The sequence below is a fragment of the Phascolarctos cinereus genome, unplaced genomic scaffold (assembly GCF_003287225.1).
Source record: "Phascolarctos cinereus isolate Bilbo 61053 unplaced genomic scaffold, phaCin_HiC Scaffold_726;HRSCAF=1367, whole genome shotgun sequence".
Classification (NCBI taxonomy): Eukaryota; Metazoa; Chordata; class Mammalia; order Diprotodontia; family Phascolarctidae; genus Phascolarctos; species Phascolarctos cinereus.
In genome coordinates, this window is record NW_027556098.1 from 362,891,385 (window position 1) to 362,904,943 (window position 13,559).

The 13,559-nt window shown below is 46.2% G+C and overlaps 1 protein-coding gene across 1 annotated transcript in view; it reads left to right on the top strand.

The window, feature by feature from the left end:
• The window catches only part of KCNQ4 (potassium voltage-gated channel subfamily Q member 4), a 78,091-nt gene that overhangs the window by 59,077 nt on the left and 5,455 nt on the right, over positions 1-13,559 (top strand). The window contains 2 exon segments of the mRNA XM_020983549.2: positions 11,327-11,556; positions 12,928-13,027. Of these exon segments, the coding sequence (XP_020839208.2) occupies positions 11,327-11,556; positions 12,928-13,027 (330 nt within the window).

The following is a 13,559-nucleotide window of genomic DNA, read 5'->3' on the forward strand; positions in this document are numbered from 1 at the left end:
GAATTAATGGTAGATTTCCAGGCAGCTTGGAGGAGGCATGTGTAGGGGAGGGGGACCTTGCTTCTATCCCTCCCTGTCACAGACTCCATGAAATCCAGTATAATCTCTTCCATTACCTTCACTCTCTCTTCCATTCCTCTTTTGTCTCCATCTTGTTTCCTCAACACTCTTCCTCACTCCCTGAGCCTCCTTACAAATGTCCATCAGGATCTGCCTCCCAGAGGCCCAGAGCTTCCTGGTTTTAAGCCTGATAGGGGACAGAGGAACACTGGTGTGAGGCAGGAAGGAGAGGAGTCATGGGTAGTACTCTGCCTAGTCTTTTTCCATCAGCTGCTGTGTGTCCTTGAGAAAATTGCTTAACCTCCCTGGGCCTTTGTCTCCCAGAGGGAATAGCAGAACCCTGCAGAGTTGGCTGTGCTGGGGGTTGGAGGCAGGGCTAGGTAGGAAGGGGATACCTCTGCTGTCCCTTCCCTGGGTAGGCACCAGTCGGGGGCAGGGAATGGGGGGAAAGAAAGAGGGAATGGTGGGGATCACCCCTATTGAGTGGGTAAAATGGATTGTTCCAGGCTTGGTTTTCTGCTCCTATGTAGGGCACCGGGAGCTCAGCTAGTCCCCTGGGGAATCACCAGGAGTAGTTAACCCTTCCCTCTTCTTACCTAAGAATCTCCCTTTGATGGGTGTGAGGATGACTCAGGGGAACCCAGGATGGGGATATGGGTGGTATCTAAAATGAGGACACAGGGAGTCCTGGATGGGGAGTAGGGATTAGGATTTGGAGGAACCAGGAGCAGGGGATTAGGATGTGGTTATTAGGACAGAATATGTGGGGAATCTGGGATCTGGGTACATGAGAGCCCCAAGATGAGGATATGGAAGGGCCAGGACCAGCAGATTTGGGGGAGAAGAGTATCCCCCACTTCTTGGCCACACTCCAATTTCTGCTCAATCTAGAAGAGAGAACTGGGCCATGGGGACACATAGGTGGGGAATAGTGGCTGCAGTGGGGAAGAACCCATGTTCATCTCTAGGGTAGTATCTGCCCATCTGTCCCCATAGCTGCTACGTGGGCGCATTGGGCCTGATGTATAGCTGGAAGAATCCCACCTCCCTTCCTCTGGCCCTAGCCCCTCTAGGTGGAGAATTAGACCTCAGCTTTGCCCCTGGAAGAAAGGCTTCTTGAGCCTGGGCCCCCTTGGGGAACTGTCAGGGTGAGCCTTACTTCCCTGCCCCAGAGTCAAACAGGTCTGGCTCAGGCTGAGTTGGGCATAGCCAGACACCTTTGAAGGGCTGCAGGGCTGGGGAATGGTCTGGAGAAGCAGAATAAGAAACAGGAGACATTGCTAGGGTCAAAGGGAGAGTTGAGAAATTATTCCAGGACCTCCTAGCAGAGGAGAGCACAGGCGCCTCTCCCCCAATTCCTATCTCCACAACTGTGTCTTTCCTGCAGCTTAATGGCCACACCAGAGCCAGGCCTCTGCCTGGGGAGCCGGGGACCATATAGGTAGCACTGGCCAGATGGACTGCCATGGAGCAAGGCCTGGAGGCACCCGGAGTCCTCTTGGCCACCCCAAGGGATCTTGGCTTCCCAACCTGGATTCCAAAGTCACTTAGAAACAACCCCCTACTGGCAGAAAGGGTAATTAAGCCCCAGTGCCCACCTCCAGCTCAAAGCACTGAGAGGTGGCCCTTGGATGTCACCCCCATAAGATCCTATGCCCATCTGTGTGTCTGTGTCTCTGTGTGTGTCTGTCCACCCTTCTGGAGTTGAGAAGGAGGCATGGCTCTGTAGTGGGGCTAGGTGAGAACAGTCCGGGGCAGCCTGGTGCCCGTGGCCTTTGGAAAGTACTTAGCACAGTGTCTGGCACATAGTAGGTGCTATGTAAATGGTAGCTATTATTATTATTATTGTTATTATTATTATTATTATTATTATTATTTGGTGGTCACTGGTCTGAGAGTTCAGGGAAAAGGACCCATCCATCTACCGCCCCCTACCATCAGAACAGAAGCTGACATTTGGGCCTGGCTCTGAGATACTGACATTTAATTAATCGATACATCAACAAACATTTATGTGCCAGGCTCTAGGCCAGACAATGGGGACACGGAAACAAGAGTGCCTGCCTGCAGGGTGCCAGCCTTCCACATGCCATTGTGGGAGTGGAAATGAGGGCCCTTCCAAAGGAGAGTTTCTGGCTTCTTCAGGATGGATCGGGGAAACAGAGGTCCCAGGGTTTGGCCCAGGGGAGGAGAGCCTCGATCAACTTCCTGGCCCTTGCTCTTCTAAGGACTGATCAGACTCTGCCTGGTGACTGGGCACAGGCTGCAGACATGGATCTTCCCTTGCACCTGGCAGCCTGTGGGCCTACCCCTTCTTTGGCCAGAGTGGCGGACATTTAGGCCCTGGACGCTAAAGCTCCTCCTTCGGGGAGCGTCAACCCCAGGCTGGGGCCATGCCCATACATAACCTTGCTTGCCCGCCCCCACTAACCTCTTTCTACTCGTGTCTCATTCTCAACTTTCCAGCCAAATGTTTAGTAATAAACGGAGTTTCTTTCGGATCCACGCCAGCTGGAGACCGAGGTACTGGCGCCTGGCCTGCCTCCTGTCCCCGGCCTCCTGCCCAGACGGAAGCATGGGAACCGGGGAGCCTATTAACAGGGCATGGGGTGCATGCTGCCTGCTCCCCTTCCCTGGCCTGGCATGCCTGGTAGCACCATGGGGAGCAGGGGCAGAGGCCGGCGGGCACATTTCCGTCCCGCATCGGACGACACATCTGTAGCTGGATATTCCATAGCTACGGAACAGGAGTGCATGGGGACACCCCCCGAGCCTCCTGCTAGCCCTATAGGGTTTCTCCCAGGCATAATGAGCTAGTGGAAAGAGCATGGCACTGAGATCCAGAGGACCTGGGTTATAGTACTGGCACTACCACTGTTTCACTGTGTGACTCTGAACAGATTACTTAACCTCTCAGTTTCCTCTTCTGCAAGATGAAGAGGCTGTAGCAGATGGTCTCCAAGGCCTCTTCCAGTTCTAAATCCTATGATCTTGTGATATTAATAGCAGGAAAGAGCCCTGAGAGGGGAGCCCAGAGGTCTGGGTTCAAGGCCAGTTCTGCCCCTGACCTACCGTATGTCTTTGAGCAAGGTCCTTCCCCTCTCTGGGACTCATCGTTCCCCTCTGCAAATTGAGGTTTGAAGGGGTTGATCTTGAAGGATCCTCGCAGCTCTGATGTTCTTGGAGTCTAAAGACTAGAATTCCTGGATTTGTTCCCGTGCTCCATTGTAGATGGAACTAAATCAGTGACTGGGGAGGGTGTTCAGCAGAGCCCAGAGCTGGACCTCATCTTCACCTAGAACCTTAGAGGCCTCACTCTAGATCACCTGGAACGCTATGAAGGACAGGGAATCCTCTCCCTTTCTTTGCTTGCCTTCCATGATTCTAATGGGCCAAGGCTTCATCTTGGACCAGTCTAGAGAGGCTAATACCTGACCTCTCAACACTGTGGGGCACTGGGAAGGCTGCAGCAAACTTTCCAGGTACCAAGAGAATGACTTCTCCTGAGCAAGCACTCCTTTCTGCTGGTGCTTCTCTCTTGATCCCTCCCCTCTAACTCCCCTCCCCTGAGCCCGTGTTGCCTTTTGCAGATAGCCCTTACTTTACCTTAAGCAAATCGTAACCCCAGTGAAACAACCCTCAGTGAACCTAGCAGAAGGAAGTACATCTGTCCCATAATGCTTTTTTGGAGGATGGGGCTAAAGTCCAAGAGGGAAAGAGGCAGGTCGTTAGAGCTGGAAATGACCTTTGAAATCGCTGCACACTGGGAAATTGAAGCTTTCTAATAACAAGAGTACACAGAAAATAATTTAGGGCTTAGTGTAAGTTAGTAAGGTGGGCTGTTCATTTTCCCTGAGGGCATTTCTCTTTTCGCTCTATTTTATATATCCTGTATGTTTTCTGAAAAGTGAGAGGCACCTACATTGAACGCTTTGAGGGTAGCATCCCCCTGCATTAGCCTCTGTCCTGTACCCTGTACTTCTCCAAGGATGATGGCTGGGCTGGCATCTTGGGATCAATCAGAAACGGCAGCCCAAGAATGAAGCATGGCATCTGAGGTTCTAGGTTCCAGGACAGAGGATCCCTGGTTCTAGATACTCCTGTCAGCATGAACCATGGGGTTCTAGGTTCTGGAATTTTGAAGTCCCTAAATTCTCTTAATCTCAGCATGATTCACAGAGTTCTAGGCTCTTGTAGTGGGCTCTGTGTTCTCCCTATCTCAACATTACGTATAGGGTTCTAGGCTCTGGGACTTTGAGATCCTGGCTTTCCTAATATCAGCATGGCCCATTATGGGTTTCTAGGTTTCGAGATTTTGAGAACATGGGTTTTAGATTCTCCTAATCTCATCTTAGAATCCCACCTCCCAGCTCTGGGAGAAGCTAAGCTCCAGCATCCCCTGTGCCCTCCACCCCAAGTGAGGAGGTAAGTCTCCTCTGTCCCCAGAGCTTCTGGTTAACAGACAGAAGGATTGCACACGTGGTCGGGCAGGAGGGGAGGGAGCTGCTTGTCAGCATGTGGCAAACCTTGTAAGACTAGCAGACCTCATCAAAGTCTGATGCATGCTCCAGCTCCCAAACTTTCCCCCTAGGCTCAAGGGATGTTGTGGAGTACCTTGGGGGACCTGGCTGAGCATGTTGGTTGGGATGAGTTAGATGCCTCCATCTGTCTCCTTCCCTCTGCCTCTCTCCCCTCCCTGTCCCCTGGAGTCCCTTTCAAAAGGTCCACAGGTCCAGGGACTCCCACCTGCTCCTGGCTCCAGGGATGTCCTGCTCATCCCGGCTGCCTTCTCGAAGGCGCCCCTGGTTTCAGTCTCTGCCTCTCATATCCCAGCTAGCCCCCTGTACCATGGCCTCAGGCATGGGATTTAAAAGATGGGGGAACCTCTTTCTTCCCCTGATCCTTGTCCCTGAAACCAGTGCCTGTCTCTGCCCTCCCACGTGCCCAGGAGGATCACAGAGGGGGCCTACTCAGCCCCCCTGTGCTCAGGTCTACTTCCCAGAGTCCCTGCTCTTTGCTCCTAATCCTCCAACTGACCTTGATCTTGGTGTGATCTCAGGCCAGCTCTCACAGTACACCTTGTGCCAGGAGTACGGCGTGTGTGGAGGGGATGCCTTTGGGGCTGTGATCGGAAGTGCACAGGATTGGGTGTCTGGCGCCAGGCTCTGCCACTAACTACTGGTGTGAACTTGGGCAGATCCCTTCCCCTGAGCCTCAGTTTCCTCATCTGTAAAATGAGAAGGTTGGACAAGAAGATGGCTTTGAAGTCCCTTCCAGCTTTAAATCTTATGGCCTGTTGTCTTCCCTCCTAAGCTGTAGGGCAGCTCTCTGGGAGAAGGAGGAACAAGCTTGTTGTGGGAGTTGGTGTGTGCTTGTGTAAACCAAGCCTACAAAAACAGTCAGGCGGCAGCCAGAGCAGCTGGTTTTTTGGACTCCCAGTTTTTTATTCCAACAAGCCATGGAGAAGCCAATGCCCAGAAAATAGGTTTTGTGCAGTGGGATTACTCCAAGTGGCCAAGACGAGACAGACGGCATCCTCTTGGTCTTTTGGGGTGGCCTACAAAACCCAGTATGGGCAACCCCAGTATTTTTGCTCCCTCTTCCTGACACCAAAGCACCTTAGGGGATGGAAGGGCATGGTCCATATCTCTGGAGCCAGGAGAATGTGAAGGCACTCACCTTCTCCCATGCACTAGGTATCCTGGAAATAGACTCTGCCTGACTCAGGATAAATACCTTCTTTGGAAAGCTCTGAGCCCCACTTTCTTTAGGGGTCCTTAGAGAAAATGCTGCCCCCAATTTGCCTGAGGTCCAAGATGGGTCCCCTCCCAATGCCCACTAAATACATATTAAATATATATTGACTACATATTAAATACATATTGAACCACTAAATACATATTAAAGTTAGGTGGGTTTTTTTTGCTTAATGATGAAACAAAGAAAGAGAATCTAGAAACTCAATCTTAAGAATAGTCTACATGTATGTCCCAGATCAATCAGTTGGTTAACAAGCATTTATTATGTGCCTACTATGTGCCAGGCATTGCTAGGCACTGGGGATGCAAGGACAAAATGAAATGGTCCCTGCCTTCCCAGAGCTTACATGCTATCAATGTCCTTAACATTCTCTTTGTGACCTTCCCCCGTTGCTCTGTGTCTGTGCCCCCTTCTCCAGGCCTTCCTCCAGGACAGGGGGACTGGGAGGCTGACAGTTCTCCTCTGTGCCTCCCACCTCCTCCTGCTAAGGTTTGTCTCTTCTGGCACTATAGCCTCCACCCACCTGGGTCTAGGCGGTAGACTGAATGTGGCTGTTGAAATGTCTTTAAAGTCCACAGGTCAAGGTCAGAATCACAGGATCTCGGAGCTGGAAGGGACCTCAGTGACCATCTATTACCTGTACTTGACAAGTTGTCATCCATCCTTTGCTTGAAGTCGTTCCACAATGGGGGAGTCACTGGTGCCTGAGGCAGCCAGGTCTACTTTTGGACAGCTCTGTCTGTCAACAAGTTTTCCCTAAATCTTCCTTTCTGTCATTTCCATCTGGTTCTGGTTCTGCCCTCTGGGGCCACGCAGAATCTTTGATCTCCATTCCCTTATGGAGATAATTATTTAATAAAAAGACAGAATGGAGGTCCTGAAGCACAGATGTGTATATATCACACACATACACTTGCATAATTTAGATACAAACACTCACCTATACATCTAAACAGATATTTGAACACCCACATGTACACAAGTGTGTATGTATACATATATGTATGTAAGCATGTGTGTATGTGTGTATACACACACCCATAAGCACCATACATACTCACACAGGTGAACACATACATGTGTATGATGGGCAGTATACCAGAGACCTTGGCCATGCCCAATAGGAAACACTATAGATTTTCTTTTTTTTTTTTAAGTAGGGGGAGAACTCCAAACATACTCATGCTCCTTCCTCCCATTCCTTTCCCCCCCTTATTTAATATATTTTTTTCAATTACATGTCAAAACAATTTAAACTTTTTTTTTCAAATTTTGAGTTCCAAATTCTCTCTCTCCCTTTCCCCCCCTCACTGAGAAGGCAAGCAATTTGACATAGATTATACATGTGTAGTCATGTAAAACACATTTCCACGTAAGTCATTTTCTGAAAGAAAATGCAGACCAAAAAACCCCAAGAAAAATGAAGTAAAGAAAAGGTATCTTTAATCTGCATTCGGGCTCTACCAGTTCTTTCTCTGGAGATGGACAGCACCTTTCATCATAAGTCTTACGGAATCGTCTTGGATCATTGTATTGCTGAGAATAGCTAAGTTATTCATAGTAGATCTTCTTTATAATATTGCTGTTACTGTGTACAATGTTCTCCTGTTCTGTTTATTTCACTTTGCATCAGTTCATGTAAGTCTTTCCATGTTTTTCTGAGAGCATCCTGCTCATCATAATTTATTAAAGCACAATAGTTTTCCATTCCCAATCACGTACAACTTGTTCAGCCATTCCCCAACTGATGGACATCCCCTCAATTTCCAATTCTTTGTCACCACTGAAATAGCTGCCACAAATATTTTTGTTATTTTCCTTTTTGTTTTTTATTTCTTTGAGATACAGACCTAGTAGTGACATTGCTTGGTCAAAGGGTATGCATGGTTTTCTATCCTTTTGGGCATAGTTCCAAATTGCTCTGCAGAATGGTTGAGTCAGTATACAACTTCACCAATAGTATATTAGGGAGGCAGCTAGGTGGTGCAGTGAATAGAGCTCTGACCTTGGAGTCAGGAGGACCTGAGTTCAAATATGAGCCTCAGACACTTGACGCTTACTAGCTGTGTGACCTTGGGCAAGTCACTTAATCCCAATTGCTTCAATAAAAAGCCCAAAACAACAACAGAATAACCAATAGTATATTAGGGTTTTAATTTTCCTAACCCACTCCAACATTTCCCATTTTCCTTTTCTGTCATATTAGCCAATCTGACAGATGAGGTAGTAGCTCAGAGTTGTTTTAATTTTCACTTCTCATCAATAGTGATTTAGAGTATTTTTTTTCATATGACTATAGATAGCTTTGATTACTTGTCTGAAAACTGCCTGTTTGAGGGAGGTGGTGGTCAGAAGCAAAATACGTGAGGAGGGAAAGGATGAAAGGAGAGAGAAAAGTATAAAGGAGGAAAATAGGATGGAGAGAAAGACACAGTAATCATAACTGTGAATGTGAATGGGATGAACTCTCCCATAAAATGGAAGCGGATAACAGAGTGGATTAAAAACTGTAATCTAACAATATGTTGTTTACAAGAAACACATTTGAAGCAGAGAGATACACACAGAGTAAAGATAAAAGGCTGGAGCAGAATATATTATGCTTCAGCTGAGGTAAAAAAAGCAGGGGTAGCAATCTTGATCTCAGACAAAGCAAAAGCAAAAATAGCTAGTTAAAAGAGATAAGGAAGGAAAATACATCTTGTTAAAAGGTACCATAGACAATGAAGTAATATCAATATTAAATGTTTATGCACTAAGTGGTGTAGCATCCAGATTCTTAGAGAAGTTAAGTGAGTTACAGGAAGAAATAGATAGCAAAACTATACCAGTGGGAGACCTCAACCTCCCCCTCTCAGAACTAGATAAATCTAACCACAAAATAAACAAGAAAGAAGTTAAGGAAGTGAATAGAATCTTAGAAAAGGTAGATATGGTAGACCTCTGGAGAAAATTAAATGGGGATAGAAAGGAATATACCTTTTTCTCAGCAGTACATGGCACCCACACAAAAACTCACTAGATACTAGGGCATAAAAACCTTATAATCCAATGCATAAAGACAGAAATATTAAATGCATCCTTTTCAGATCATGATACAATAAAAATTACATGTAATAAAGGGCCGTGGAAAGATAGACTAAAAGTTAATTGGAAACTAAATAATCTAATTCTAAAGAATGAGTGGGTCAAATAACAAATCATAGAAACAATTAATAACTTCATCAAAGAGAATGACAATAATGAGACAACATACCAGAACTTATGGGATACAGCCAAAACAGTTATTGGAGGATATTTATATCTCTAAACGTTTAGATAAATAAAATAGAAAAAGAGGAGATCAGTGAACTGGACATGCAACTAAAACAGCTAGAAAAAGAACACATTAAAACCCCCCAATTAAATACCAAATTAAATTTCTGAAAATCAAAGGAGATATTAATAAAATTGAAATTAAGAAAACTATTTAACTAATAAATAAAATTAAGAGCTGGTTTTATGAAAAAAACCCAATAAAATAGGTAAACCTTTGGTTAATTTGATTTAAAAAAAGAAGAAAACCAAATTACTGGTATCAAAAATGAAAAGAGTGAATTCACTACTAATGAAGAGGAAATCAAAACAATAATTAGGAGCTATTTTGCCCAACTGTATGCCAATAAATCTGACAATCTAAGTGAAATGGATGAATATTTACAAAAATATAAATTGCCCAGATTAACAGAAGAGGAAATAAATTACTTAAATAACCCCATTTCAGAAAAAGAAATTGAATTATTCAATGAACTCCCTAAGAAAAAAATTCCAGGGCCAGATGGATTTACAAGTGAATTCTACCAAATGTTTCAAGAACAACTCCAATACTATATAAACTATTTGGAAAAATGGGTGAAGGAGTCCTATCAAATTATTTTTATGATACAAATATGGTGCTGATACCTAAACCAGGAAAAGCCAAAACAGAGAAAGAAAATTATAGACAAATTTCCCTAATGAATATTGATGCAAAAATTTAAATAGAATATTAGCAAAGAGATTACAGCAACTTATCACAAGAATAATATACTATGACTAGGTGGGATTTATACCAGAAATGCAGGGCTGGCTCAATACTAAGAAAATTATCAACATAATTGACCATATCAATAACAAAATTAACAGAAATCATATGATTATCTGAAAACTACCTGTTCATATCCTTTGACCATTAATCAGTTGAGGAGTGGCTCTTATTTCTATAAATTTGACTCCATTTTCTATATGTTTGAGAAATGAATATCAGAGAAACTGTAAACAATCTTTTTCACAGTAATGATTACCAACTATGTATTTTCCTCCATTCTATTTCCTCCCATTTATTCTACTCTCTCTCTCCTTTTACCTTGTCCATTCTCAAAAGTGCTTTGCTTCTGACTTTTACCTCCCCAAACTGTCTTCCCTTCTATCAGTCTGTCCCCACCCATTCCCTTCCCTTCCTACCTTCCTGTATAATAAGATAGATTTCTACACCCAAATGAGTGTGTATATTCTCCTTCCCATTCCTAAGAAAGCCAAAGAATTTCCCCCAGACCCCTCTCCCCAAAAGCAGTTGGATGCCTGGTTCACAGCTTCATGATGGCCAGTGAGGGGCTCCATGTGGATCCAGGCTGGGATTAGATCTCCCCTAGGTTTCCTGAAGCCTGAGCGCATTCCTGCTGACCTTCTACTAATTCTGTCTTTGGAGTATATCTGCCTCTCTATCTTTCTTGCCTGGGTCTCCACCAAGCTGATCTCTACTGTGCCCACCTGTGTCTTTCCACATTTTCCACTCTTGTCTGTCTGGGCAAAGGTGGGGGAGGGTAATCAAGTCAGATGGAGCCCTAGCTTAGTTTCTTCCAGGTCCTTGCCCCAATATCTTTAATTCCCCCTTCTAAGATCCCCCAATTCCTGACTCTAATCTCAATTGCCCACCTTGAGTACTCTCAGTTTTCACCTCTAGTCTCCCTTATTCCCAGTTTCAATCCCCCTAATTCTCTCTTCCACTTTCCCCAGTCCCTACCTCAGATCTCACTTCTGTTCTCCCCAGTTTTCACTTCTAATTAGTTCCTCACATTCTCCACCTCCAGTTTCCACTTTCCGCCTCTAGTCACTTTTAGTCTCCCTAATTCATAGTTCCAAATTTTTCTAGTCTTTCCACCTCCAATCTCTGGTTCTGGTCTACGATTTCCCCTGCTCCCACCTTAAAATCTTCCTAATTCCCACTATCTGGCTCTTACAGTTCCTCGTCCAATCTCCCTCATTCCCACATTCCAACCAATCTCCTCTTGTTCCTATTTCCAACCTTCATAGGGCATGGAACATAGTTTTGTCCACCCCTAGCCTTAAGAGGCTACCTCTGTGCCCTGACTAAAGCCCCATATTCCCCTCAGGTCTCCGTGACAGGCTAGGAAGGGGGCCTGCCCTTTTCTCTCTTCCTAATCTTTTTTTCCCCTCCTTTCCTCCTTCCTTGGCCCCCGTGCCCCAGCACTAAGATGGGCATCAAGGACCGTATCCGAATGAACAGTGCCCAGCGCCAGTGTGGAAGGATGAAGCAGCACCTGGCCCCACCACCGCGAACCTCTCCGGGAAGTGAGAATGAGAATGTGAGTGTTGGAGAGCCCACCAGCCCCACTAAGGTCCAGAAGAGCTGGAGCTTCAACGACCGGACCCGTTTCCGGGCATCGCTGAGGCTCAAGACCCGGGCATCAGCAGAGGGTGAGTTCAAATAGCCAGCCAGTGCCCTCACTGGCTCCTGAGCCTGTGGAGGTCTTAGCTGGCTCAGAGAGTTCCCACATAGAATAATTTGACAAGCCTTCCAGCATGTGGCTCCTGGAACCCAAATCTCAGAATAAAAGAAGAACAAAGAATTTGGGAGGGGTCCTTTAGCACTATTTGGCTGTGAGGCCTTGGGCAAGTCATAACCTTTCTAAGCCTCAGTTATAATTTCTGAAAGATGAGGGGGTTGGACCAGACTGTCTCTAAGGGCATTTCCAGTTCAGATTGCCTGTGATTCTTTGATTCACCCACTCAGTTTTCCCTTATCTGCATGCTTGGTAGAGAATAGTGGTTAATGATCCCCCCCCCAAAAAAAGCCCTAGAAAGTGTGTGTGTGTGTGTGTGTGTGTGTGTATTTTTTTTTTTGGGCTAGGCAATGGGGTTAAGTGACTTGCCCAGGGTCACACAGGTAGTAAGTGTTATGTGTCTGAGGTTGGATTTGAACTCAGGTCCTCCTGAATCCAGGGCCGATGCTCTATCCACTGTGCCACCTAGCTGCCCCCTAGAAAGTATTTTTGTCCTGGGTGTATAGATTTCCTCATTCTAGAAACTTACAGCATTCTGTGGCCTTGAGTGCTCTTTGCTGAAGTGAGAGGAGATGTACAGTGATTGGGCGTCCCCTTCTTGGCCTGTCCTGTCCTGGTGTAATGAACTTGTCCCTCATTCTCTGCTGGGAATGAGGGACAGCATCACCTCTCTGGCTCACAAATGGCACCAGTTTCCTCTCCACCAGGTTGTCTGCTGTTTCAAACTTTCTGTAAGGAACCAGGAAGAAATTTTTTATAGGCCTTTCCTAGTAGTAGAGCCTAAGCGTGGAGGATGGAAGCATTAACCTTCTTTAGATTTTTTTATTAGTAGCTTTTGTTTTTAATCATTTGTTTTCCCAAATAAATCCCTCCCTTCCCCTTCCCAGATAGTCATCTCTTAATAATAAAAAAGGGGGAAAAGTTTAGCAAAATAGCGCATCCACAAGAAGTCTGCAGACTTCCACAGCCCTAATAACCTAAATCTACAAAGAAATTGGGTGGGGGGGAGCCCCCTTTCTTTCTGATGGCTTCACTAAATTGTGGTGATCCCATAGAATAGTGGCATTGAATGCCAAACTCAGTCCCTTTTTCCCTCTCTCTAAAATGAGGTAAGGTGTAGGGACAGGGAAACCAGTTGATTACCAAGGCTCCTTCAAGCTCCACAATGCTGTTGTTTCCTGGTGAGATCATCAAGTCCTCCCACCACCACCCCTAGTCCCTGACCCAATATGGCTATGAAAGCCTCCAAGACAGGAGAACTAACAGGCTGCTGCTGTCTCAACAGAGGGCCCCTCCGAAGATGTGATGGAGGAGAAGGGTTACCAGTGTGAGCTCACTGTGGACGACGTCATACCTGCCATCAAGACTGTGATCCGTTCTGTCCGGTGAGTGTCACTCTTCCCCTGCCCCATCCCTGCTCTGCCAGCCCAACACAGGGTCATCTACAATACTGCCTGCCTGGCAGCCCTGGAGGTGGTCAACCGGACCTACCCAGGAGTCCTGGCCAGGGTGGTGAGCCAGCATCTGGGCTCACAATAGCCTTCTGATTCAGACTGTGTATGTTGTTTACCAGCAGGAACTTCTGAACAGTGGAAGGAATGTTACCACTTTGTTCTTTTTTTTTTCTAATGCAACTGGGGTTAAGTGACTTGCCCAGGGTCACACAGCTAGTAAGTGGCAAATGTTTGGTCTGAGGCTGGATTTGAACTCAGGTTCTCCTGACTTCTGGACCGGTGCTCTGTCCACTGCACCACCTAGCTGCCCCAATCACCTTATTCTTGAAACAAGAGGCCCCAATTTATGGTGAATCAGGGACCCAAGAGGCTTTCTTTCTCACTGCCATGGTCACACTGTTATACCAGCCTCACCTTTGCCCCAAGATGGATCATTCTGCTTCTCTGTCTGTCTTTCCCCATC